Here is a 26,527-nt window from a genome sequence, read left to right on the forward strand (position 1 = left end):
CGTGCGAATAGACGCGCTTGCGCAACGTATAATAGGCTTTTATTACGCTTCGTCGTACTTCAGTGGACTAAAGCGATAAATTGCTCTGATATGTTTTACATATCGCGCTAGTGGAGTATAAATGAGATAAAATTACAAATAATATAAAAAATGAAAGTTATTACGGTAAATATTCATAAATGGTAAATTACATACGGTTCATTCAATGTAATCGCTGTATTTATATTGAAATTTTAAAAGAGTATTATAGTTTCACTTTTTCATATTGATAATATATAATTGAATTAATTTATAATACGCGATAATATTTAAAAAAATATAAATTATTTACAAACGTTAACTTACAGACTGAAAACGACGCCGAACGTCTTGGATATGACCCCCATGGTCTTTTTCCAGCCCTTGATGAACTGGCGGCGGCGCGCCCCTCGGGGCGACACCGCACGCGCATCTAGTTCCGCGTAAGAGCTAATTTTGACGTCTTCCAACCACTAAGGCAAAACCCTTCATCACAGTTTCAGTCACACTTCACGAATAATCTATCACATAAATTGTATTCCATAATCCGAGATATGATGTTCACTGACGAAAGGGCTCCTCTACCTGCTTTGAATGCTCATTACAATACAATCCTTGCTCATTCAATTGTCTTTCTCTGAAAGCGGTCGCATAGTCACGAAACGTTTGTAGGGCCGTCGACTCGAGTGGGCACGTGCGCTCGTCAACGTGGTGCGGACGATACTGCCGTAGATTCTACGTTGGGCCGCTACGCTCGCTACAGGGGTAGGTAATTGTAAGCTCACTATGAATCACAATTATCCGGCTGTTTGTCTCCATTGGCTACTATTGAGTTACTTTTGTACGACGTTTACAGGCCTCGGAGCGATGTCTTTACACGCGACATTACATGCAGTTCGGATATTTCGTTGATTTATTTCGTTGAACGCCTGGAGGCGTCGCGTGTGCTACTCGCTTGTAAACATTAAGACAACAATGCCAAGCCTTAATTATACCTATTATTCTATTATCTACCTGACTTAAGCATCGCTGTGTTTTATACAGCTATAGATATAATAATAGTTTATAATAATATAATAAATAATTAGACGTCAATTTGAATAATATATTAAAAACATGTAAAAAAATTATTTTCACACGTTTCTTATAAAGTTTATTGTTTGGAAAGATACGAATGTGAATAATGTGATTAAGAAGTAAATGATCATATAAATGAATGTTTTAATGACGAGACGTTGACCTAACATCGCTGCATCGATTGAATTAAAACGTCACAATCCTAAGGAGGTTGCTGACGTAGTAGACACAAGGTTTAAGTTCCATTTAAGTAAAAAATAAATATACATATAAAATGCTTAGACACACACTACAAAATAATTTTAATATGCATTGGAATTTTTCGCTTGTTATAAAAGACGTTTTTGCTGGATCGCCTTATATATGATATGAACAATTTTCCAGTAACTTATTAACATAAACAATTAATTCATCATACTGTAATGATATAGAGATAACTCTGTTTTTTACTTACGAAACAACTATCCATCCAATGACGTTTGATTTCAAATTATTTTATAGTTTCAAGATACGTGTTCTGTTTTTAGGTTTTTGTACTTCTGGTGAAACTCATATCTAACTATTCGCCGATCTCCTCTATTTTTGCCGATTACTCTTACTATATTTGTTATAATATATTCTTGTTTAGTTACGAGATCAGTTGTTTGATTTGGCTGTAGTGCTCGACTCAAACTAAGGTATAGTCGAATTAAAATAGTTTTATCCGTACTGAGTTCAGGCATAAAATATTTTATTGAAATTATATTTTTTCGAACATATACGTTTTTCGTACTTATAAAAGGTTACAGAAGTCTCAACCTAGAAAACTATTTTAATTAAACCATACATACTCGAGTTCTTTTGAAGCAAGCGCTACCGCCAGGTCAAAACGACGGTTTAACTCAAAAGAGCCGTCAGGCAACTCTGTAATTACTCTTTACTTGGATACGGCAAAAAATGTCATAGCATCAAGTTTTTAAATACGAGCTACGGACGGGTTTAAGTGTGTTAACAAAGTGAGAAGTCCGTTACAATTTCAAACTAAGCCATTGCGGTAATCAAAGTAAAAGCGATGGAACTACTCAATCGTGAATAACGTCAGATGAAACTTTGCATCAAGGGGAACTCTTCCAGAGTCAAATTCCCTTATACTATGTATAACCCGTGGCCTGCGCTTGAACAGCTTGTCCACAAAATTTCTTGAGTGCGCTCTTGGCTGTTTAAAAAATTCCTTTGCTTGGAGACAAACCTGGATATAAACCAGGCTAAGCCTACCATGAATACTGAATCAACATGTGAATTTCCAACTCTGTAGGACAAGAGGAAGCCGTATTAATTCAGCTTGCGAGATTTGAACAATTAGTTTGTTTGCGTAATTACATCGTTTAAAAAACCGTTAATGTACTTTTACACATTCAGGAATTATGAAAAAGTAGGTGAAAAACGGTGTATTTACACAGATTAAAAATATATATATATATAAACATTTTAAATGTTATCAGGTCAAGTAATGTGTTCATATTTATTCTCGGTCGAAGTGTAATTTCAAATTGCAATATTTACGTTGTGTTTTTGTGTCTCGCGTTGTAACGATGCAGTCATTTCAAGTGATATCATTGACTGAGTCAGACTCAACCTATTCACCAGTGCAACATTTATAACTACTTTTTGTTCTAAATTGTAAATAAAAAAAAAAAAAAACGTTTTTTTCAATTATTTGTTAACATGAGCGGTCACGTGGTTTCAACATCACGTACGTAGTAGGTAATTTTATTATCATTATTAATAATCTATACCGATAAAGCTAGAGTTTGTTTTTTGTTCGAATCCGTTAATATCTGAAACTAAAATTTGAATTTCGAAAATTCTTTTCACATTTGAAATTTTTAATTATTTTCCAATTCTTACGACAAAATTAATTTTACATCAGGAACCACGCCGAGCAGCTAGTACTTATTAAAAATTAATTAGTTTAATCTAAAACAAAATAAAATATGTATAGAAGGCACGCTCCATGCCCTAGTATATTAAATCCATGAAATCTTAAGCAAAGTCTAAACAACCACTGAACAAGTGCTTAATCTCCATTTATAATTCATCTTGTACTCGGGAGATCACGAGGGAACATGCACGTGTCGGATTGAAGGCACATACAATCGGTATAGAGCCACATGGTAGAATTAACCGCGGCCTTCCCCCCATGCCCTTCGATTTCTTTCAACGATTCTAGAAGTCATTGTAAAACTTCAAAGGAATAATTGTAAACAAAATAAAATTGTCAATTAAGTTTATAAGGATAAATTAATATTTATCAATTTGAATCACGTAAAAGAATAATTATCTTTTCTTTTTTTTTAATATAAACGCAGCATAATATCGGAGCAAAAGAAACTCGCTTAGACTATTAACTTTAAGTGAAGCAAAAACATTATTAAAAAAAACGTTTGAAAAATATTATACGATGGAAATAATATCGACTGAACGATATATAATGGTTGCTAGAATATATCAATAACGATAAATACTGCCTCTACAGATAATAGCAAGAAAACACAGACATTAGATTATATACACATAATAAGGACAATAACAGCTGTGATAAAGGCAGATTAGACACTTTAAAGTATGTTCTAATATTTTAACATCTACACATCGTATATATACAACAATTAATACATATATAACACAATAATTGATACTTTTAATCTGCACGTACAATAAAGTTTATGTTTACGTTTGATTTTTTATTTTCATTATTAATATAATTTATTTAACGATTTCTAGTTTATATTGTTGTCGCACGCGATTTCTCTCGCGTTTAAGAAGTTGGTCGGGGGATGTTAGGTATAAAAAATGACTATGTCCTTTGAGTTTAAGGTTGGTTTGTAACAAATTTCATCAAATTCGGTTCAGTGGGTTGGCTGTGAATGACCGACAGACAGAGTTACTTTCGCATTTATAATATTACTATAGATTGCGAGAATAATTGAGATAATCACGTTGCCTTGCGTGTCGATAATGAGATGTGCCCGCGTTTAGATTCACTGTGTCCTGGAAATCAGAAGACTACTTCATTTCGTGCAAGGCAAGTTTGCTAATTTTTAACTATACGCTATCCTTTTCCAACAGCGCAGGTGAGAATGAGGTAGAGATATTTTTGAGTCTGCAGTGCTTTTCAGTAACTCACGTCGTATTTTACTCGTGACATGTTGAAATTAGATTTACGAGGACACGATTTTTTTGCATAGTGCTATACATATGATAGTAATGACTTTTCTCTAAAATTACGCGACATTATATTCCGAGAAGCAGTATTTATATGTCTGTCCGCTTAGAGTTAGTTCACAGAAATTTTATTACGTTTATAGTGATTGTTTTTATGTATCCGTTTATAAACAAAACTAAAAATTAATTAGACTAACTAGATCGAACTAGATTTGGAAAATAGAAATGTTAACATTCTATGGGTTGAAACTGGAAATAGCTTTGTATGGAATTTACCCGAACGAGGACGGGACACGCAGCTAGTATGAGATATAAGTTATTATCATACGTTTCGATCATAACCGTCAATGGGTTTTAACATTACTTTAGCGGTCACCGTTACTTTTATATAAAGAAACTAGTTACAATTGCGGCTTTATCCGCATGAAATACCTTAGAAGCCTTATCGAGCATTATTTACGAAAACTTAAATTATAATGACTTTTATATTCTTGACTTCAGATATGATTAATTGCCTATACAAACTCCCCCCCCCCCCTTTTCGCACATCGAAGGATCATTTAAATTAGTTCAGCGATTTAAGCGCGAAGGGGTAACAGACAGACTTACTTTCGCATTTATAATATTAGTAGAGAATAGAGATATGGATATATTACTCGTCACTAATACTAATGATACGACGTTATAACAGATAGTCGGCGTAAGCTTAGTAGGCAATAATGTTTCATTCTGATTACGAACCGTTAAATAGAGAAGTCATTGAATCCTAGAATTCGATTCAGCTGCATTATACCATTTATAATAACAAAATGAGTGGCTATTGAAACTCATACAAATAAGTTCCTTTTTTAATTTCAACAATAAAAATTAGGTCAAGTGGTATATTGTTAATGATGTGTATATGTTACTGTAAAAGCTCGAACTAAGGTAAATCTTAAGATTTTCCAGTAAAACCTAAGATTACTGATATGAATTGGTAAATGTGAGTATTTATTATAAAGGGACGACTTTTTCGGACATTTACCTTTCCAACATAAACTAACCTAACATGTCAATCCTAAGCTTTACCAAGTGAATGATGGTAAATCCCAAAGTTTTATGGACATTTACCATTCATAATAGATAATCTTAGGTTTTACTGGAAAATCTTAAGTTTTACCGTAGTTCGAGCTTATACAGTAACATATATACCGGGCTCATTAAAATTCAACGCTGCGCCTTCCACGTGTTCGTGTTGAAATACATCGCATCTCTCCATCTAAAGGACCCCTATGAGGTTTGACCCATTTACGTGGCATTTCTTTTGTATCAAATTCGCCTCATGTTGAAACATTATACTTTAGGGAAATTTATATGGGATGAGGAAGTTCTTAGAAATCTTTATAACTTAAATCAATGGATAAAATAACTTTATCCGACTAGGCTTTTCCAAGTTCTTTTAAATTGGCGTATTGTAAGATTTTCAACCCGCATTGGCATCCACCAACCCGCGTTGGTGCAGCGCGGTGGAATAAGTTTCTAACCTTTTCCTTAAAGAGCTCTCCATTTAAGGAGAAAGTTAGGAGCCTTAGCCCAGCTATAGGAAAATTACAGGCCGTTACTATTACTGTTTATTGTATGATTTTAAAACTAGCTAGGTAGCTTAAAGTCCAGTAAATTCCAGTTATAGATAATATATCAAGAAACTCAGTAGTTACTCTTTTCTACTGATTATACGTAACTATGCTTATAAAATAATTAAATTATGTAATTTTTGGTTCGTTTGGTTTATTTATACTGAATTTCGTATCGGCTCTGTACGTAGTTAAGTACTAGTTTTCGACCGTGGCTTCGTTCGCTTTTTAAGGATTGATCCTCAGGTGACAGAGATAATAATGCCTCCTTGGAGCTCAAACTTATTTCATAACAAATTTAATTCAATTCGGTTCAATGGTTTGGCCGAGAACATGAGACCGACCGACAGACAGACGGAGTTACTCTCGCATTTATAATATTAGTAGGTATAGATGATCTTTCAACTTAAATTTAGCAGTTTGGTCTGAAGCAAAACTTTCGATTGTCCGTTCGTCAGCGTAACTTCCATAAATTGTCAATGTCGGAAGTTGTCTTTGTATTGTATAGACATCAGTATTGTATTATTTTGTAAAATAGCACATGCTTACGACATCAGGAAATCAGATACAATTGAGTTGCAAGACGTCATAAGTTACAAGAATATGATTCCATTATATATGTATAATTAAAAAAATCGGAAAGATATAAAATCACCACCGAAACCCAAACCAAATTAGAAGATAGACCGAGTATTGCGAAAGTATCTTGACACAAAACTCGAGAGGCGAAATGTCAAGTCGTACATAATCTAATATTAGCACGTAAAAATATATTTCATAATAAGTTACGATAGTGGCCTTTCCGAAACATTGAATGTTTCACTTAACTCAAAGTAAACGTCAGCTAGTCGTCGAAATTGAACCTCCGATTTTAACATGCCTATCGTTCAGCTGTTAGATCTAAATCACTCAACGATTACTAGCTAACTAACTAATTTTAGCGGTAATGATATACGGGGTGGTAAGGCTTTGTGCAATCATCAGATATTCTACCGCCAAATAATAATACTTAGTATTACTATATTCATTCTTGAAGGGGGAGTAAGGTAGTTTAACAACAACATCATAGTTTAAAAATTCGGGGCGCATTAACAATCAAATCAAAATATACTTTATTCAAGTAGGCTTTTACAAGCACTTCTTGAACCGTCATTTAACAAAACATATTAAGTGAACCACCGGTTTGGAATGCAGATTCTACCGAGAAGAACCGGCAAGAAACTCGGTAGTTACTCAATGTAATGAATGGTTATTATTTCTTACACGACCAATGGCTATAGGTGATGGTGACCATTTACAATCAGGTATTTGCCTGTTCGGCTACTTATATCACAAAAAAAACCATCACCGACGAGTTCACCTCGCACCAGCGAAAGCTAAAAATTATATTTTCACCTCCCACCAAATAAGTTTCCAAAAATTTAAAAATATACTTTAATTAAGTAGTCTTTTGCAAGGAGAAGTCCACCTACTTAAAAAAAAAAGCCAACGCGGTTCGGAACGTAGAAGAACCGCCAAGAAACTGTTTAGTTACAAAAGTCAACCATATGAGATATAATTCAAATTTTCAAATGCCATTTGAAGGAACAATATCAACATAGATAATAATTTTATTCCTACATAATAATATGTTTTCCCCTTAGTCATAACAATTAATTTAATATATGTATGACTCATTTTATAGTATCGCATTCAGTAACTACAATAATATTACATCTTACGATATAATATGTATTTATTCATGTATTTTAACAGGACGAAATAATGACACGTGGAATTTTGTTTTAGGTTTTTTTTAAGTTATTTTTCATTAGTTTAAATACATACATACACTAGGCGTATACTGGGATGCTCGCGCGATATAAAAATGGACGTACCTCTACATGAGATATTAATATTTTCATTATTGTAAATTAAAATTATATATATATATGTATAGCAGAGCGAGAGAACGCGTGCATCTTAACCGATGATTTCGGGTTCAAACCCAGGCAGGCACCACTGAATTTTCATGTGCTTAATTTGTATTTATAATTCATCTCGTGCTCGGCGGTCAAGGAAAACATCGTGAAGAAACCTGCATGCGTGTCTAATTTCAACGAAATTCTGCCAATTGTGTATTCTACCAACCCGCATTGGAGTAGCGTGGTGGATTATGCTCCAAACCTTCTCCTCAAAGGGAGAGGAGGCCTTGCCCAGCAGTGGGAAATTAACAGGATGCTAATGTTATCTAATGTAAAAATATGTATAGACTCCAGTCTGAAACCTATTATTTAATATAAATGTTTAAGTTAGAACTATTTTATTGATAACCTATTGGACAGGTACAATTCACGACCGTTAGTCTAAGGATTTAATATTTATAGGATCATACGAACAGTTCGTTATAATGATTCATAGCATATCACGCATGCGCCGTTGCCGAGTTGTAATCTATTGCAATAATTAAAATTCAACTACATACAAATACAACCATCTCCCTCAAACATTATATAAATATGATTGTATCTCTTTCTCGTGTGTATATTACTTTAAAATAGATTACGAAGAAAATTTAAATAAGGAACAAATAAAATATTTTTAATTACGATATTCCAATTTTTTCTAGATATTTGTTGTTAGTTTAACAATTCGCTGTACTTAATGCGACATGGTTCCAAAATGTCTGTTGAATGATTGTTTTGTTTTATTTAATATAATTAATAGTAATTGGTTGATAAACATTGTTAATACATTATTTCCATGTAATATGCACGTTACGCCACATATGGGCTTCTAATCGTCGATGCGTCCAGGCATACTTGATTTGATTACATGTATATGTAATTAAATTATCATGATTCTTTGATAGATTTAATTTGATTACATAAAATCTTATATATGTAAAAACGAACACTTCTTATATCGTATCTCATGCTTTCCTAAACCATTCATCCGATTAATTCAATAATTCGTGCGGTTTGATAATTGCGTGAACGTTTCCAGCGAAGTCACATGAACGTAAAATGACAATATCTTCTAACCATTCAAGAGAGTCTAGGCAAGAGTCTAGGCGCAGGACGTATAGCACATTCATAACTCAGCTATGTTCTGCTAAGAGTTTATGATTAATATATCTTTATTTATAATACAAATCTATTGCACTTAACCACTTATTTCAATTTTAATCCGCAAATCCATAGTGAATATCATAGATTAATCAAGCCCTCGCCAATGATATCGCGTCAAATTGCTGTCAAATGTTGTTTATTTGGATTTTTTTCCTGTTATCTTTTGAATAGAATATATACAATTGTATGCCCAAATACAGGAGCGGTCTCATTTTTCATAATCCGATGTGACGGCAAATTTGACTCGACAGAAAGAATAACACAGACACAGAACCAGCGGTCCAGTGTAACAATGCCATGTTTCAGTCTCCGGGTTAGTACTGAGTTGTTCTCCACGAAAACCCATTATTTTTTTTGTTTCGAAAAGGGCTTTAAACCCAAGGCCTCGATATCTAGGGTTTTATAAGCTAGCTCAGTCAACGATGCAGTTATCGTACAATAGGTGGGGCACGAAACGTATCGGATAATTGTTTACAAAAAATAGGAGTACATTGCAATGTTGCCTCGTAATACCTATTACTTAATATCTGAAACTGATTAAAATAATATTTATTTGTAATTTTTATAATATTATTCGAATTATATTGCAAAAATTAATAGGCCAGACAAGACCGGTCTGGTAGGATGGCCACTCGACAGTTACCGACCGTCAAACAGCTCTTTCGTAAACATGTGTTCCGGTAGTTATAGGAACTATGATAACATAACTCCAGCGGCTTCCAAGGAATTAAAATGAATGTGAAAATGAATTGCATGCCTGTTATAAGACCTTTTCATCAAGGCTCTTTCTACCTTTGCCTCTGGATTTTAGAAAAAAAAAAGAAAGACAATTGAAACAAAAACTACGTCTCGATTACATCTTCCATTATAAATATCGATAAATTAATTATAATTGTTCAACTTAACCTAGAGTTAATTACTCGTGCCTGACCTACTGCGATTCGTTTAATCAGAATCGGAACGATAGGTATCAGGCGATTCTTATAATCGTTCGTGTCGTAAGGTTGGTTTCGGTCGCTCATTACTTTAACGAACTGTATCGGCAATTCTATATAAAACAATATAAGGTGTGATTTTAGTATGATTCGAACCAGGGAAGTCAATGATATTTTTTTTTTTATCGAAATTTTTGGGCTACCTAAAAATGTTGCCATTGCAATAATAATCATAAGTAAAGATATATACCGATACGACAGTCATTAATTATATATAAAACAATTCTCCTATGACCTTTTCTTTAACTGAATAAAAGAAGGGCTACAGAAAACTATAAATTGAATAAAATTATAATAAGGTCATTGAACTATATCATGTTCGTTTTTAATAGAATTGCGAGTTAGTATGTTTATTTTATACGACAAAGAAAGGAGGTTTATATAAACCTTCTTAAACAAAAAGTCATCAATTTCTTTAGAAAGCATACGTAATATACAACGACTTATTAAGTTTTAAATAAAACTAACCTTTTTAGCTGAAAGAAATATTCGATTTCAAAACAATATTAATGATTCTAAATTTAAAAATAGATCAATTAATGCTTATAATATAAAGTACAGATCTATTAATTACGGGAATACAAGTGTACAATAGACGCATCCTTATTAACTCCGGCTTAGTCAGTTATTTGCGTTCATTTGTTTTTATTATTCTTACACATGACATGCTAACAGGGCTTCTGTTAGCAACTGCGCTGCGTAAAATAAAACCTTAATTAATTTCTTTATGAAGGATTTAATTGTATTAATTTTATAATTTTATCTGTGGATTCATCGCTTAAAAAAATATATTAAATTGGCATTGTTCAAAATATAAAGATAATCTTAATTACATCTTAAATTCTATATAATATTTAAAATAGATACGTGTATTTTTTATACAGATTCAATTAGAATATTTCAACAATGTCTTTAAATATTTCAAGAGTTAAACAAAAGTTTTTCAAATACAGAACACGATCAGTCAATAATTAGACTGTTTTATTTCAACGATATTGACAAGATTAAAGTTTAAGCACTTGTAATAATTTATAGCTTTCATTTCAAATAACTTTACATAAAAGAAAGGGACAGCAATATCATTAGTATCCATGATATATACTAATATTGTATTATGTACAGCATGTAATGTAGGGCATCTATGTTATTTAGAGGCTATACTAACATTTTATTACACAATACATATATATCAGAGAACTATTGCAAAATCTAATCGATGTTTCTATATTTAACAATATGTAATATACTAAAATTAGTTTTGATTACAGTTGTATCGGAAATTCTTTCGTTTAATAGCCATTTCTTAAGCTTTTTGGTACTTTATATGCTAATCCAGAGCATCGATATTTTATTAACAGAATTTCATCAATATCCGATTATTCTATATTTATCTCGGTTTAACATTAAAATGACACTCTACTATACTGATAGGAGCGATTTAAAAATAAAACAATTGATGTCTTTTTATAATATATAATAGATTCAAAGGTACTTCAATACTATTGTTGTGTGTAAATAAAAAAGCTTTTTATTGTGTCGGGAGCATCCTACTGCGCGCACGCATCTCGTGTGTCGCTGTCACTCCGGCGTAGTCAATGGACCAACGGTTGACAGGTATGAAAACTGGTTCTAATGTACATTTTAGTTTATTATGTTACAAGTTTACGCAAATTATGATTATAGTGTCGACTTTTCTTTTATAATTCAAGTTAACTTCAACAAGAACGCAGACATTAAATATGTAATCTATACTAATTTTATATATGCGAAAGTGACTATATCTGTCTGTCTGTTGCTCTTTCAATTTGATGAAACTTGGTATGAAACAAGCTTAAACGCCGACAAAGAACATGAGCATTTTTATGCTTAATACCTGACAACCAACCGTAAAAAGCGAGCAAAGCCGCGGGCGACGAGCTAAGCCCATATTTTTTAAATTTGTACTATACCATTTTCATAAATTTTATATAAGTGTGTCCATAACCTACCCTACCGTACAGTTAGCGACAAGATAACGGGGGTCCAGTTACTACAACATACCTATTGTCGCAACATCTTTGACTGATTTTAAAACAGCATTTGTTTTATTAGACGCTGTTCAGTTGTAACAGTTACGAGGTTTTGTTGAACAAATTGTAAATTGGATTTTCGAATATTTATTGTCTTCTTTCTATTTATGAAATGTCCTAGACTCTTACTTTCACCGAATTAAGACAATGGCAGTTTAGGTCCATTGTTTCTTGTGACATTTTTTTCATATAATTACCGAACTGTTAAGAACAAAGACATTTTAAACGGCAGCGATTAGATTGTCTTTGCTCTGATTTTCGATATAATTATCTGTAAATATTATAAAAATATATATTTGAAGAGTCATAATACTTATAACGATTGATACATATATTAACGTAACGATTCAGTGTCTAATCTAAGCATAATGTATATGAATTACGGTAAGTTAAAAAAAAAAAAACTTAAATATGTTATCTGAAAACGTCCGTTAAGTTTGTAATGTTTGATATAAAATCAGAATATGCGTATTATAAGGAGTAAAACGTCTATATTAAACAAGTTTAATTTTTTGCACTTCGATTTTTACTAATTATAGATTAACAGTTGCTTTATTTTAAATACCAGAAATAAGAAAAATAACGAATTTATTTCCATTATTATTGTAATGTTTAAAATATACTTAAATTCTGAATGGTGAATGTATGAATTGAATCAATCTTTCAAAATTCAAGTATCGTATGCAATATCGTAGCAACGTTATCCTGCCAGCGGGTGCGCAGGCGCGTCTACCTGAGTATGAGCGACCGTATAGCGTCCCGTTACACGGAAAAAAGTTTTAAGAGTAAAAAGGTAAGGGTTCCGTTACATTTTGAATAAAAATTTTATTTCAAATCGATAAGATAAGAAATATTGACAAATTGAAGAATAACAATAATTTGGAACGAATTTTTAGTGTTAGGTTACATTCCATTAAAAATAAGAAAAGCAAGGAATATCAAAATAATGTCTACCCAGTACAAGTACTTGTATGCATTCAATAAGTGTATAACTATTTAGACATCGCTTTTTTGTTCGTATTCGGCTGTTAATCATTGAACTTATTCATAAGACTAAGTGTAGGTGTCCTTTTCAACTCCAAACACGAAAACGAGATAGCGATAAAATATTTATTTTATCGCTATCTCGCTATAATATTTATTTAAAAATAATAACAAAAAACTGTCATTAAACGTACATAGATATATTTATACAATATGTACTTATAATTACTGGATAACTATTATGACACTGACATAGTTTATTTGTACTCTCAAATTATAACAGCATTGAATTTAATTCGAAAGTAATCAAACATTAAAAAGGCTTATTTGTAAAGAGCAAATTCACGAACAAAATATGTATATACCTAAATATCACCGTCAACGGACCCCCAGAGTGCCTTCCACCGTCTTTACCACCTGGCAAGTTGTATGATGTGGCATCACAAATTTAAATTAACTTCTATTTAATAAAATATATGAGTTCCATTTGTTGGCACAGTATAAAAATATTACCTATTGACCTATTACGTTTTGGGAGAAATTGGAAATAAATCGTTCCTGTCTAAATTCATCAATCAAATCAATGCGTTTCGCATTAATCACTCTTACATTTAAATAAATAAAGGTCATTATTGGATGAATAATGTCATAGTTTACCGAGATCTGATTACGGGATATTAAACGTGAAATCAGAACAGATATTCTTACTTGATTAGTTGTCGGACTCGACAGTCTTTAAGATGAAGAAAATGCTAAGCGAACTTTATTGTCTTTGCTTTAGTTTTATTTCTTGTGCCTGAAGTTCATTGGACTTATCAAAAATTAAAAACCCAATCTCTGATATGCATTTTTCGGTTCTAAAATAATGCGTAAGGGGGAGCGAATTATAGCCATGATTTAACACGTACGACGTTACAATAAGCAATCTTTAAGTCTCTGGTATTTATATTGTTATATAAGCTGTTGATATTCCAATAGAAATACGACAAAAAAATTATAAACATATCCTCTTACTACAGACTATTCCGTTATAGTTCAACAATAGAGACTCCTCGTCAATTATGTACAAATAATCCAGATGCATTTAAATTTGGTAGCAGCTGAAAATAAATACTAAATATATCAATCAATTTAGACCCTTATATCCTGTTATGAGAAGGTAATATTGCATGTACATTTAAATTTACGACGGGAATCTGTAAGGATACGTAATGCACCTGCGTAGTTGTCCTCACGATAAATACGTTTTGCGGTGGATCTTTTATTTATAGTGTGGGAAATATTCGCGCGAATGAGATTTTTTTGCTCCAAAGAAACGGGTTCACGCTATGTGACATAATATGAGAGATCAGCATCCGAGACGAGTTTACATGCATCCCTTTGGTGGTTTTGCATTGTTACATAAAGAATAGTTTACAGTTTTAAATTTAACTTATATAGCAAGAGATAAAGATAATGAGGGAAAAACAGACCAAGAAAAGTAAAACAGCATATGTACATACAGTACAGGTACTTTGTGATTTTAATCTTAAAACATTTATATAAACATAAAACTACAACAACAGTTGTCAATCCTTTTAAAATTACTCAGAAATGTAAATATTGTAAGTATAAGTATTATTATTTGCCAATTTTTAGTCGTGAAGATCATTATTATTATTTCACGTTCTAAAATCACATTTTTTATAGCATCGGTAGGTATGAGATTAATTGTTAAGTGTCTTGCTGTCTTGCGCCTTTCGTAGTTACACTGAATCACTCACCCATCAAACCAGATCATATCAATACTAAGTATTCTGCTTGGCGATAGAATATGTAATAAGTGGGCCTACCTAAATGGTTCGTACCACCAAGTGAAACTACATTAACAATTGTCGAATATATACATAAATATACGGACAACAAATTTATTTATACCTTTGTACAAAAATGGACGTCTTACGACTAACGACTATGGTAAATAATATTAAATCAATAGTAAGAGAATAATTTATTCTTTCCAATTACGTCGAGAAGTCCTGGTCACAGTTGTCTCAGAAATAGACGTAAATTCCTGGCAGGAGATACAAGTCAAGCGGGCGAAAAGACGATCAAAGGACTACGTTATTGAATATATCACGATTAATGTTCGTTTCGTTTCATCCAACGTGAAGTGTTTAAATAGAAATTTAAGAATGCCAAAGGTTAATACCGAATTTAATAATAATATACAAATAAAACATTCGAATACAGGAATTAACGTAGTCTACATTTGTGTTGATTTAAATACATCTAAAATATTAAAAAGGTCTTAGAAACTTGGAGTTGAAATAATGCAATAAATACACATTAATAATTAAAGTTAACCATCACTGAACTCGAATGCATATAAATTATCTAAATATATTGTCATTTTAAGTATTAGGAATATAAACATTTTTGTCAATTTTCAAGATTTTCGATTTTTTTTTTGTAATGAATAAAAAAAAAACATTCAAAATAGTTTTAAAGACTTCAGATATTCCAACGTTTTGCAAATAAGTCGTACAAGTTTTGACATTGGATTGTATGACCAAACAGTTTTCCTTCGGCTCATTTCATTTGTAAAATGAAACAAAAGGTTGAATAAATGTTATTTTAAAATTTGATGGAAAACATTTGGCAAGCTACCTCCAGGAATAGGACTGAGATCTAGGAACTGTTTGGCTGTTTACTTCGTACAACGCAGGAAGAATATTTATACCCAAGAAATACTGAACGCTAGTGCAAAAATAGCTGCCAACGCGGTGCAAGCGCGTCTTTATTGTAATACTCCGAACTGACGACATGTTTGTTTTATATACAGATGTATGTTTAAAATACACGAAGCTTTTGTTTTCATTTCTAATAAATGAATTGTTAACAATATGTACTAAAAATATGTAAGTAGTTATAATTATAAAAACCATAAGAGTTAAGAGCGGCTGCAGATTCATTGTAGCAACTTTACATACAATTCCACATCTCTTTCATTTATAAAAACCTTTATTCGAATTAGTAATACGGTTTTCGCAGCAATTTATTACTTGCTATGTGGATATAAGTCTGAAAGTTTGATATTTTTAATCGTCCATATCTCACTCGTGATTTTCAGCAATTCACGAGTGAGATATGAAGTATGCTCTTACAGAATATTGTATAAAATGTAGTTTATCGAAATAAAAAGAGATATTTTTGCAACGAATATGTACCTGTTGCATATAAGGATATCTTTTAATAGTTTTCAGCACCAATATTTAAAAATGGAACGTACCATAATGCATAAAATCTTCAGTTTAATTCAAGCATTACCTAATATTTTTTATGGCACCAGTAGGCACGGACAAATGGGTCACGTGATGGTAAGTGGTCACCATTGCTATTAGTGCCGTATGCACTTTTAACTATTTATTACATAACTAATGCGCTACCAACCTTGGAAATGCTTGGTGGTAAAATGTATGATGAGTGAGTGGTACCTACCCAGATAGGCCAAACTGATTAGGTGCAACCGGAAAAACATACCTAAAATTGGCCAAGAGTGATGGCCATCGATACTTGGGAAGTAATAAATAACTTACCATCAATTCTTCATCGGCTACACTTGAGTAATTAAAATAATTATAAATATAAGAATGTAATTCAAAGAATTATAATAAGCTTGTTTTCATAACAGCACAAGTATCGCATGAGTACGTCTAAGGACGTAATTAATTTGTATAAACATTTTGGAGTGTACGGGCGATTGACATTGTGTAAGTATCAAAAAGTATAACAGGTTCACTATAGTTCTTACTTTCTCATAAAGACCAATACAGGAAACAAATATATGACGTTACAGACGCCAAAATAACGGACAAACAAATAATAACATACCGACCGCGTATGACCTAGTACAATGTATTGGAAAATAAACGTGCGTGATCATCTCACTTGAATTAAGAATAAATGTACACGAAAACAATTGAAGCTGAAGGTATTATAAATGAACATCACTACAAAGTATAAAAAATAGTTTGATTCCCGCTGTCTGTCACTGTGTATGCTTAGATCTTTAAAACAATGCAACGGATTTTGATGCGGTTTTTTTAGTAGATAGAGTGATTCAAGATGAAGGTTTATGTGTATAGTACAGATAATTTTACAGGTTTCTAATGAGATGTCGTAAATAAACATTTTTTTTGCGCTTAAATTACAAACGCTGGCTGAACCCTACGAGATAAATCAAAATAATGTATGTAATGATGTAAATCTAGTGTTGTACACCTTAAAAAGGTCTACAAAAAAGTCCGCGATGGTATATATGTCTATGTCTTAGGGATAACCCACAATAACCATTTTTTATCCTTTACTTTTTAATGGCTGATTTACGAAACAATTTTAAGGAATAAACCCTTAATCTTTATCCAATTAAGTACCTTAAACACCTTGGAAATTTAATATAGATCAATATGGCCCGCGCGAAGCCGGGGCCCTAATAAATTATAAATCTACTATAGAAAAGATAACACCATTAGTCATACGAATGAATTTTGAACAAAGTCTAAGTTAAGACACTTGAAGACAACCAATTGCACTTAGGGATTTCGAAATAAAACATTTCCGTCTCGACTCTCAATCCAATTTTCGTTAAATTTATTGCAACGTTAGTGCCAAGTGGGTTAGTCTTTGGAGCGGAGTGATGTTTATTGTGTCAGCGCCCGCATCTACGCCCCTATAGCACACAATCAGATTAATTGCTAAACCCTTCAATTAATCAATTAGATATGCAGAAACATTACGACATATTCACCAAAATAAAACTCTAATATCACTAAGTCTGTAAAATATAATGGAGCTAAGACTGTTTTGCCATACATGGTGTCAAAAGCTTTCTACAATAGATTCATCATCATCATAATTTCAGCCATAAGTCGTCCACTGCTGAACATAGACCTCTCCCAATGAATCCACATTCAAGACATTATTGTACTGCATAAATACGAAGAAGTGAATAAACTGACTTAATAATATTTATTTGATTGAAAAGAAAAAAGTTGGCATCAAGGCTTCCGGCCATATATGTATATAGCTCAGGAATTTTCCAAGCTATAAATTCACATGTTCTTTGAATATTTCCTATAAACTGCATACTATTATGATTCTTATTCTCAAAGAATAAACCTACATAATTGCATGGCATGCTATGAAATAATTTTAAATTTAGACGAGCGATCGGTAACAAATTATCGAAATCTTAAGTGGCACTCAATGACGTGAGAAAATTAACGAAAACTGTTGATTGTTTGATTATCGAAATCGTGTTTTATCGATCGTCGATTGAAACCGTGAACTAATTTTTACTTCCTGAATATACCACTTTAATCGGTTTTGTCGGTTCATATCGATAAAGAGTTATGGGGCTATCCTCGATAAGGTCCGAGTAGAGTCAATTACATTGTAATCGTCGATGGTTCGAGTTCAAGTCTAGGAAAAAAGCCTACTATTGTTTATTTCCGTCACGAAGGAGACTGGATACTTTGTCCGAAATCGACCAGGAGGATAAACATGAACCATTTAACTATTAAACTTTTCATTCATTACACAATTAATTTAAAATGACTGAAGTTATATTACGTTACGTTTGGAGTAGTGAATTGGACATACATTTTATTTTGTACTAAAGTAAGTTAATGACACTAATATGTACAAAATCATAGAAAGCATTAATCACATCGTAATTAATTGATAGATAAGAAAAGTGTCATCAGTATCTTCCCGTCCTGTAATCATCATCCTTAACTTAAAAATTACACCTAGACGTTGCATTCATGTATTTAAAATTATTATGCCGCATACAACCTGTTCATGAATACGAGCCATGTCAAGGACTTTACTGAGTTGTAACGTAAAACACTGAAAATATAAACTTATCATGAACACTTGATTCATGTTATTACTTGCCTTAATAACAGTACATAATATTTTTTTATATAATAGCACTCTTTATTACGTCTTTGTCGACGGATAATTAAAGATTTGTTTTTTTATTTGTGTCATCCCAAAAACGTTTATTTATTTTTAACAGGTTTGATTTCCGGCAAGCCATTTTTTGACGAATTTACGCAGTGTGAGCGCAAAGACAAGGGCCTCCTTCACTATTAAATCCGTTGGGTCAGCTAATCAGATTCGAAAGAAAATAATTCAGAGGCAGAATCTTTACGTGCATCGGGCAAAAGAGCATGAACGCCAGTATTAAAACTACAGACTGATACTAAGAATTTCTTGATAGAAAAACCTAATTACCTTTTTATTAGCCCAATTTGGCATTGAACACTTCGGGTAGTTTTGTAAAATCAACAAAGCAGTTAAGAAATACTGTCATATCCAATGTGGCCCAGCATATGCAGTAAATACCTTATATGTTAAGCGGAGAGAAAGAGCAGGTAATCGACATAGAGGACCGTGACATCCGTTTTTGAGACCGTCATGTTACAGAAGGAGATGGCGTAACGGAAACGATAAAGCAACGACGACGAATGCGTCGATCTAGAACCTCCCATAGTCCCGATGCTCGGGAAAATTGACTTTCGTATGGTCGTTATTTAAAAAAAATGTATCAAGGGTATAACTTTACCCAATTTAACGAATTTAACGTAGTAATTATAAAAATAAATACACAACGATTTCTTTGTTTGTTTACATTCGTTTTTATAGTATACTATATAATGCAGTAAAAATATATATAATAGTAATAAAAAATAAACATGATTCATGTCTGTGGATAAAATGACCAATATTGAGGTCATCATATTGGGAAATATTATGTGTAATAATAGTACGATATGGCAATGTTTGATGTTATTTAAAAAATATATCCGAGGAGTGTTGCCAGCATTATTTTGAAAAAAAAAAACAAACAAACATACTCTCGCATTTAAAAAAAATCTAGGATATATTATAGACAGGTATACAAAATCATTTTTATATTGTTTTACTAGTCTATCACATGAATGTTAAAGATCAGTAATGTGAAGATGGATCTCAGTGTCGGTTTGCGTGGCAACGAGAGATATCATCTGAAAAGCACGCGACCATTGTTCACACGGCGATGTGGGGTCAGCTGGAACGGGTGCAGTGAAGCGAGAAATTACGCTAGGATTAGAATCATTATAATTAGTGATTTGACACTGTTTTATTTTAAACGAACTCAAGAGTTTTTTTTTATTATTTTCGGAAAACAGATGCGTAAATAAACAATATATTATCTTGAGAATTAATATACACGACCGTCCTTAATTAAGGAATTAATTAATTTTTAATCAGTATCAATCGGGATGATGATAGGATACTATTTACCCAGATGTACGAGATCAATCTGTTTTAAATGTCAAAAATATATCGTGGAATAAATAAACTCACACACATGCACATACACATAAATAAACCACGGAAACATTACAGCCCTTTTTGGGCAATGTAATTTGCCATCTGACGGTAGAATCTAAGGTAAGGTAAGGTAGAATCATCGCAAAATACGATAGTACTAGTCCTAATTATAGCAAATATCAGTAATGTTTATTTGTAGATACTTATAAAATAAATATACTATTTATAGGCATTAATAAGAAACATCAAATGATTTGAACTGAAGCGGAAATGCGAGGGCAAACAATTCTGATAATTTCTCTTTTCAATTTATTGACGGCAAAATTAAAATATTTGCAAAGACATTTTTATTTAAACGACATACATACATTACATATTATCAAAATCGAAATATACTTTATTCAAGCACTTTTGAATCGAAATTTAACAAACTACATTAAGTGATGCTACCGTATCCGACACTTTGACGAGATCAATGTAATTTCAACTTTATATTCCATTGATATAAAGTTCATTCAACCGCACTCAATTTAATCTTTATAGTGACCACTAATGCAAATACATCGGCTGGTACGAAAATGTCCGAGAAGTGACTAAGAGAAACTTCCGTCCGTAAATATATAATTTTCCATTACCGACGTCAGTAATTGCTATACTCTATGGTATTGTAATTAGATGACGTGTCCATTTGACAATATAATTATGTCTCGGCGTAAAGATACTTTTCTTTGGAATTATACCTTGGAAAATTTTAAAATTAAGAACTTACCTTATAAAATTTTGCTTGGACGAATACTAAAAATAAAAATTAAATCGTTTGCTTCGTTTATTTATAAATTATGCTAAACTTATGGATGTAAATCCACTACGACTAGGTATGTCTCTTGAGTTGCCTTTTTCCAATATTTTTTAAACTTATAGAAAAAAAAAATGCTGTAGGATGTATTGCAAGAATTATCACAAAACTTCGTTCCATTTAAATAACAATTATACCATCGGTCGATTTATATCAAGGAAAAATATTTCAAATCGATCCAATAGTACTTCAAACGAACGGTCCAAACAAAAAAAAACCCCATAGTACTGCATACAATTACATTAATCTTAACTCAATTTTACAACTAAATTGGAAACAAATTATTTCGACCCGTCTAACGAAATGCCGTACAATAATTGGTAAAATTCCATTATGATGAAAGGTACCGTACTATCCGATCATATGAATCACAAATAAGCATTAACGGAAAGTCAGTATGAAGCTCTTATAAGGCTTTCGAGTAAATTTCCGCAAAGGTTTCCGTTCAAATATGGCTAGTACATTATTTACTAATGTGCTATTAGAATTTTAAGTACATATATTTATTAATAAGGATTCATTTTAGTATTAAAATAACTACTATACTCTATTTGTATAAGATTATATTAATAATTGATTGTAGCCTTCAATATAGCCTTCAACATGCATCGCTACAAAAGTTATATGGATACATTTTGATGAGCAAACGAGCAAAGCCGCGAGTTTGGTAATATTTTTATATAAGTAGAGTAAAAGTTGTAATATAAAACAACTATGTATATAAATTATAACACAGAATTATTAAAAAGTCGTTAGAATTTGTTTCCGGGTGTATATAATACATTTAATTTAATTGAAAACATGCCACTTAAAAGATTCAAAAGTTGGTCTATTTATTAATTTATAGTTTTCACGCGTGATCTCTCGATGATTTAATTGTCGTTCGATCGCTTCAAGCACATATTTATATAAATGATTATAGGCATCGGTTGCCTCTCTCCAGCAAATAGCTGCTACAGCAATGCAAATACGCATCATATTTTTCATGGAGTTGTGTATTATGACAAAAACGTTGTATGGATGATACTTTGGATAAACAAATCTGGATTTAGGCTCGGGTATAATTATGAATATGAACATATTTTAATCTAGTTATTTAAAAGAGCAACAATGCGAGTTTTTTGACGTTTCTCACCGCTGGGGTCTGCTTTCCAAAACGGTGGTAGAGTCTCAATATTGACGATTCAAAAATGGCTTATTGTAGAGTTTACTCGAATAAAATGCATTTGATTTGATATGTGCACCATAGATACACCAGTACATAATATAAAGTTAACACTTAACTAGTCGTTCTGAAACGAATAACATCTATCAGTTTCGATTCGTGTTTAGCTAAATGGTTTTGGGGACACTTATACGAATCGTAAGTAGAAGATAGCGATAGGTGGCTATCTCATGCTTTTAGCTGCTAAAGGATGCTATCGTTTTGTGTGGCTTGTCTCTGGTCTCTCGTCGTTGATCAATTGCAATTAGTAGCGATAAAAAGTTTTCGCATGTTGAAACATCCGTTCTCACATATTCAGGAGATTAATACATTAATATCCGTTGAGGGTGGTAAACATCCTTTAACATGTTATCTCGAGCGGTACACTAAGACGTATTTGAAATTCAATTTTCAATAGAAATAAATAAATAATAAATAAATATTGGACAACATCACATACATTACTCTGATCCCAATGTAAGTAGCTAAAGCGCTTGTGTTACGGAAAATCAGAAGTGACGACGGTACCACATACACCCAGACCCAAGACAACATAGAAAACGAATTAACTTTTTCTACATCGACTCGGCCAGGATTCGAACCCGGGACCTCGGAGTGGCGTACCCATGAAAACCGATGTACACACTACTCGACCACGGAGGTCGTCAATAGATAAAATAGAAATCAATGCTGATAGGCTTAATTCAGGTAATTATGCTCACATAATGCCACGTAAGAATGTGTGTAGAACTTCGAATGTATGGCGCAGGACTTATAGTTCCGAGAACGAAAGATAACCACACTTAAACGGAACTCATAAAGTGTTTTAGTGATGACATTTTCTATAAGCTGTCAAACCCGTCATTAGTAATAAACACAAAGTATGGGAAACGACAAGGAACTGTCGTCGTAAAAGTGGATTTACTGTTTTTAGTGTTCCGTACCAAAATACGTGTTATTTCTTCGGACTCAATAGTCGCAGACAATTTTTGAAGATATATATGTATATACCTAAAATATATATATACCTAAATATATATTTAAACAAATATGTACTAGGAATCCTCACGATATTTTCCTTTATCGCCGAGCACGTAATCTTTTAAACTGCGCAATGGATTTTACTGATTTTTTTACCGATAAGCAGAGTAATTTAAGAGAAAGGAAGGTGAAAATTCATTGATATTGAACCCGAAATTTTCGGTCGAGATTCACGAAAACATGGTCGAAACTTTTGGGCCATCTCGGCTCCAAACAATATTAACAACAGGTTTTATTATCCTCTTTTTAAAAGTAAGCGCATCTGTCTATTTGTTCATTTGATTTATTTAAAGAGTTATTGGCACAGAACGTAGTACCATAGTCATGCAATAATAATTAATTCTTAAAAGAGAAAAAAGTGCCCTAGCTACGGAGTCCGGATATCAACTAGCCAATATTATCTTGTTTAGAATATTCTTATATTATTATTGGACAAAAACTTTTAAATTTATCAATTAGTCAAAATTTACATGTAAATATTGAGTTTTTTTTTGTCAACATCTGGTTTCCCCGATAAATATCACATTGTCGTATTGGTAATATTTATAAAACCATTTAAATTAAATTCACAATTCGGTTTACTGAAGTTATTGTCTGCCGTCGGTCAATTATTCGACAGACGAAGATGAATTCTATCCATATTATCTATTCTATACATATTAGCTCTCATGGTCCCCGGTCCATGGCTCCCATCCTGTTGGCGATGTTAGGAAAACATTCATATCATTGTGGCTATTGTGGCCAACCAGAAGGACCATTTGCTCGCGGCCCGCCTATATTATGAAATTAAAAAAAAATTTTTTTTTTTTCAAAACTGTCAACCCAAAACTCTAATCCTACCACATAATTTCACAGAATTCAAAACAACGAAAATCATGAAAGATCTGTCACGGAAAAGAAATATTTACACTTGATACAAAATTAGACGTTTAAAATATATGGGTCAAACCCGACAAGTGTGTTTACACGTCGTAAATGAGAAACGACTCGTTCGACCCCATTATCGGTTTACATTTTATATAAATAAATTTTACGGGTTTACATTTCAATTTATTATGAGTGAACGTTTTGATACTAAGGAACCAAACATGATAACGCAGTCCGCATCGTAGCCTAGAACTCATAGACATTATTTTGGAATACGTAACAAGGAATACATAAGACTAAACTTATATGCAAAATGTTTTCGATTACCATTTTCATTAACTTTTAAAAGACTTAAGCATGAACACTCGGAATAACTTTGTAAAACATAAATATCATTTACTAGTCGTATGTGAATAGGGATGGAATAAAATCAATTAAATTATTAGTTAAATGTTATATACTGTGTTATCCAAATTATCGTTGCTGATCAGCAGTTTTCCTATTCTACTAACACAATGATCCATTCGCGGTTCGATCGAAGTCGGAAGATCGAATCGGGAACGAAGCAAAACCTTTACAAGTTATTAGAATTAATCCCCTGGAACATTCCATATTTGTTATTATAAACGCGTTTCATTCGATAGAAATCATAGAAGATTTAAATTATTCTGCGACACACGGATGCCATAAGTGTTCCAGCGTTTATTATATACTGAGAAACGCAGGTGCAAGCTTTGCATATAAAGATGTGATGCACGAGAGATAACCGCATTAGGAGATGTTGTCGGTACATTTCTCCGTTATCCGCGAACTACATACGAACTTACAACATACGCACATTGTGTTTCTTATGTTTGTGTAAATTCCGTTTATTATTATCCGTGTTAATAGCTTTGAATATATTTTGACAGTAGAAATAAAACTATGCAGACAGATTATAGAAAAACACGTAGTCCAAAGGATGGACTCATTTCACCCAAGACCCTGGGTTACAAATATACTAATTTTATTAAGAGGTATAATTTGTTTGTTTGTATATAGGAGCTAATCTCCGGAACCAATTATGCAATTATAAAAATGTTTTTACTAGTAAAAATTTAACATGATTCCTGAGAGCTAGGGAGTATAAATCATATTTATTTAATTTGTATTTCTTTAATAATGAATTGTACCTTTGAATCTTACAGAAAAATATTACTTTGTAAGTAAATCAATTATAATTTTTTTTAATTTATTTATATAAAGCTTCTTTGCACGAAAGGAGTGCAACGATTCTAAATGTGACTGTTAAAACTTTTCTGACGCAATGAGATTTTACTGCTAACACGTGAACTATGTTGCACACTATAATTAAAATATAATATAATATATATTTTTTATTTCTACTGAGTGTTTAACGTGTACTAGAAGTACGAGAATAACCTCAAGAGGTTCAACTTTGACTTTTTGATTAAGGCTTTAAGCTTTTAAGAATATTTTATAACGACGAACTATTAAAAAAAACAACAAATAATAATTAAAAGCAGAATTAAACGTGTAACTTAAGATTCGAAAACGATGCCTTAATTATGTCTTTATTTGTAATATACCCTCTTAGGGGTGGAGTTTCGTAAAATCCATTCTCAACGGTGTCTACGCCCAATAAGGAACCTGCCAAATTTCGAGTTGTAGGTGTATAGTTTCTTAGACTTCGTGATTAATCAGTGACTGGTATTTCGCTTTTATACAAATGTTTAATTTGCAACAAATTTATTATTTACTAGCGACCCGCCCTGGCTTCGCACGGGTGCAATGCTGATACTAAATATACTGCAGATTGTCTTACAACGTTCATAGTTTTTCATTCGTTAGACAATACAAACCGCTATATGCCTGCGTTTTAAATCTGTTTTATCTTCGAAAATATTCATTTAAATTACTAATTATTTAAATTATTAATTTGTAAAAGGACCATATTGATCTATATCAAATGCACAATGTATTTAATTGGATAAGGATTAATGCTGTATTGCTTAAAATCGCTTCGAAAATAAGCCATAATTTTTCGTAAAAAGAAAAGGATAAAAAATAGTTATTATGGGTTATCCCTAAGAAATAGAGATATACCATCGCAGACTTTTTTGG

The 26,527-nt window shown here is 32.2% G+C and overlaps 1 protein-coding gene across 5 annotated transcripts in view; it reads right to left on the reverse strand.

Moving 5' to 3' along the window:
• Window positions 1-26,527, reverse strand: part of LOC125064884 (E3 ubiquitin-protein ligase HECW2) — a 103,463-nt gene that overhangs the window by 19,285 nt on the left and 57,651 nt on the right. The window contains exon 1 of one of the 5 annotated variants that reach the window (XM_047672185.1): window positions 346-729. The exons of the other annotated variants lie outside the window; for them this stretch is intronic. Within the exon in view, the coding sequence (XP_047528141.1) occupies window positions 346-386 (41 nt within the window). The 5' untranslated portion in view covers window positions 387-729. Of the gene's footprint in view, window positions 1-345; window positions 730-26,527 lie in introns of those variants that run through there. 5 annotated transcript variants of the gene reach the window in all.

The sequence above is a fragment of the Vanessa atalanta genome, chromosome 6 (genome assembly GCF_905147765.1).
Source record: "Vanessa atalanta chromosome 6, ilVanAtal1.2, whole genome shotgun sequence".
Classification (NCBI taxonomy): Eukaryota; Metazoa; Arthropoda; class Insecta; order Lepidoptera; family Nymphalidae; genus Vanessa; species Vanessa atalanta.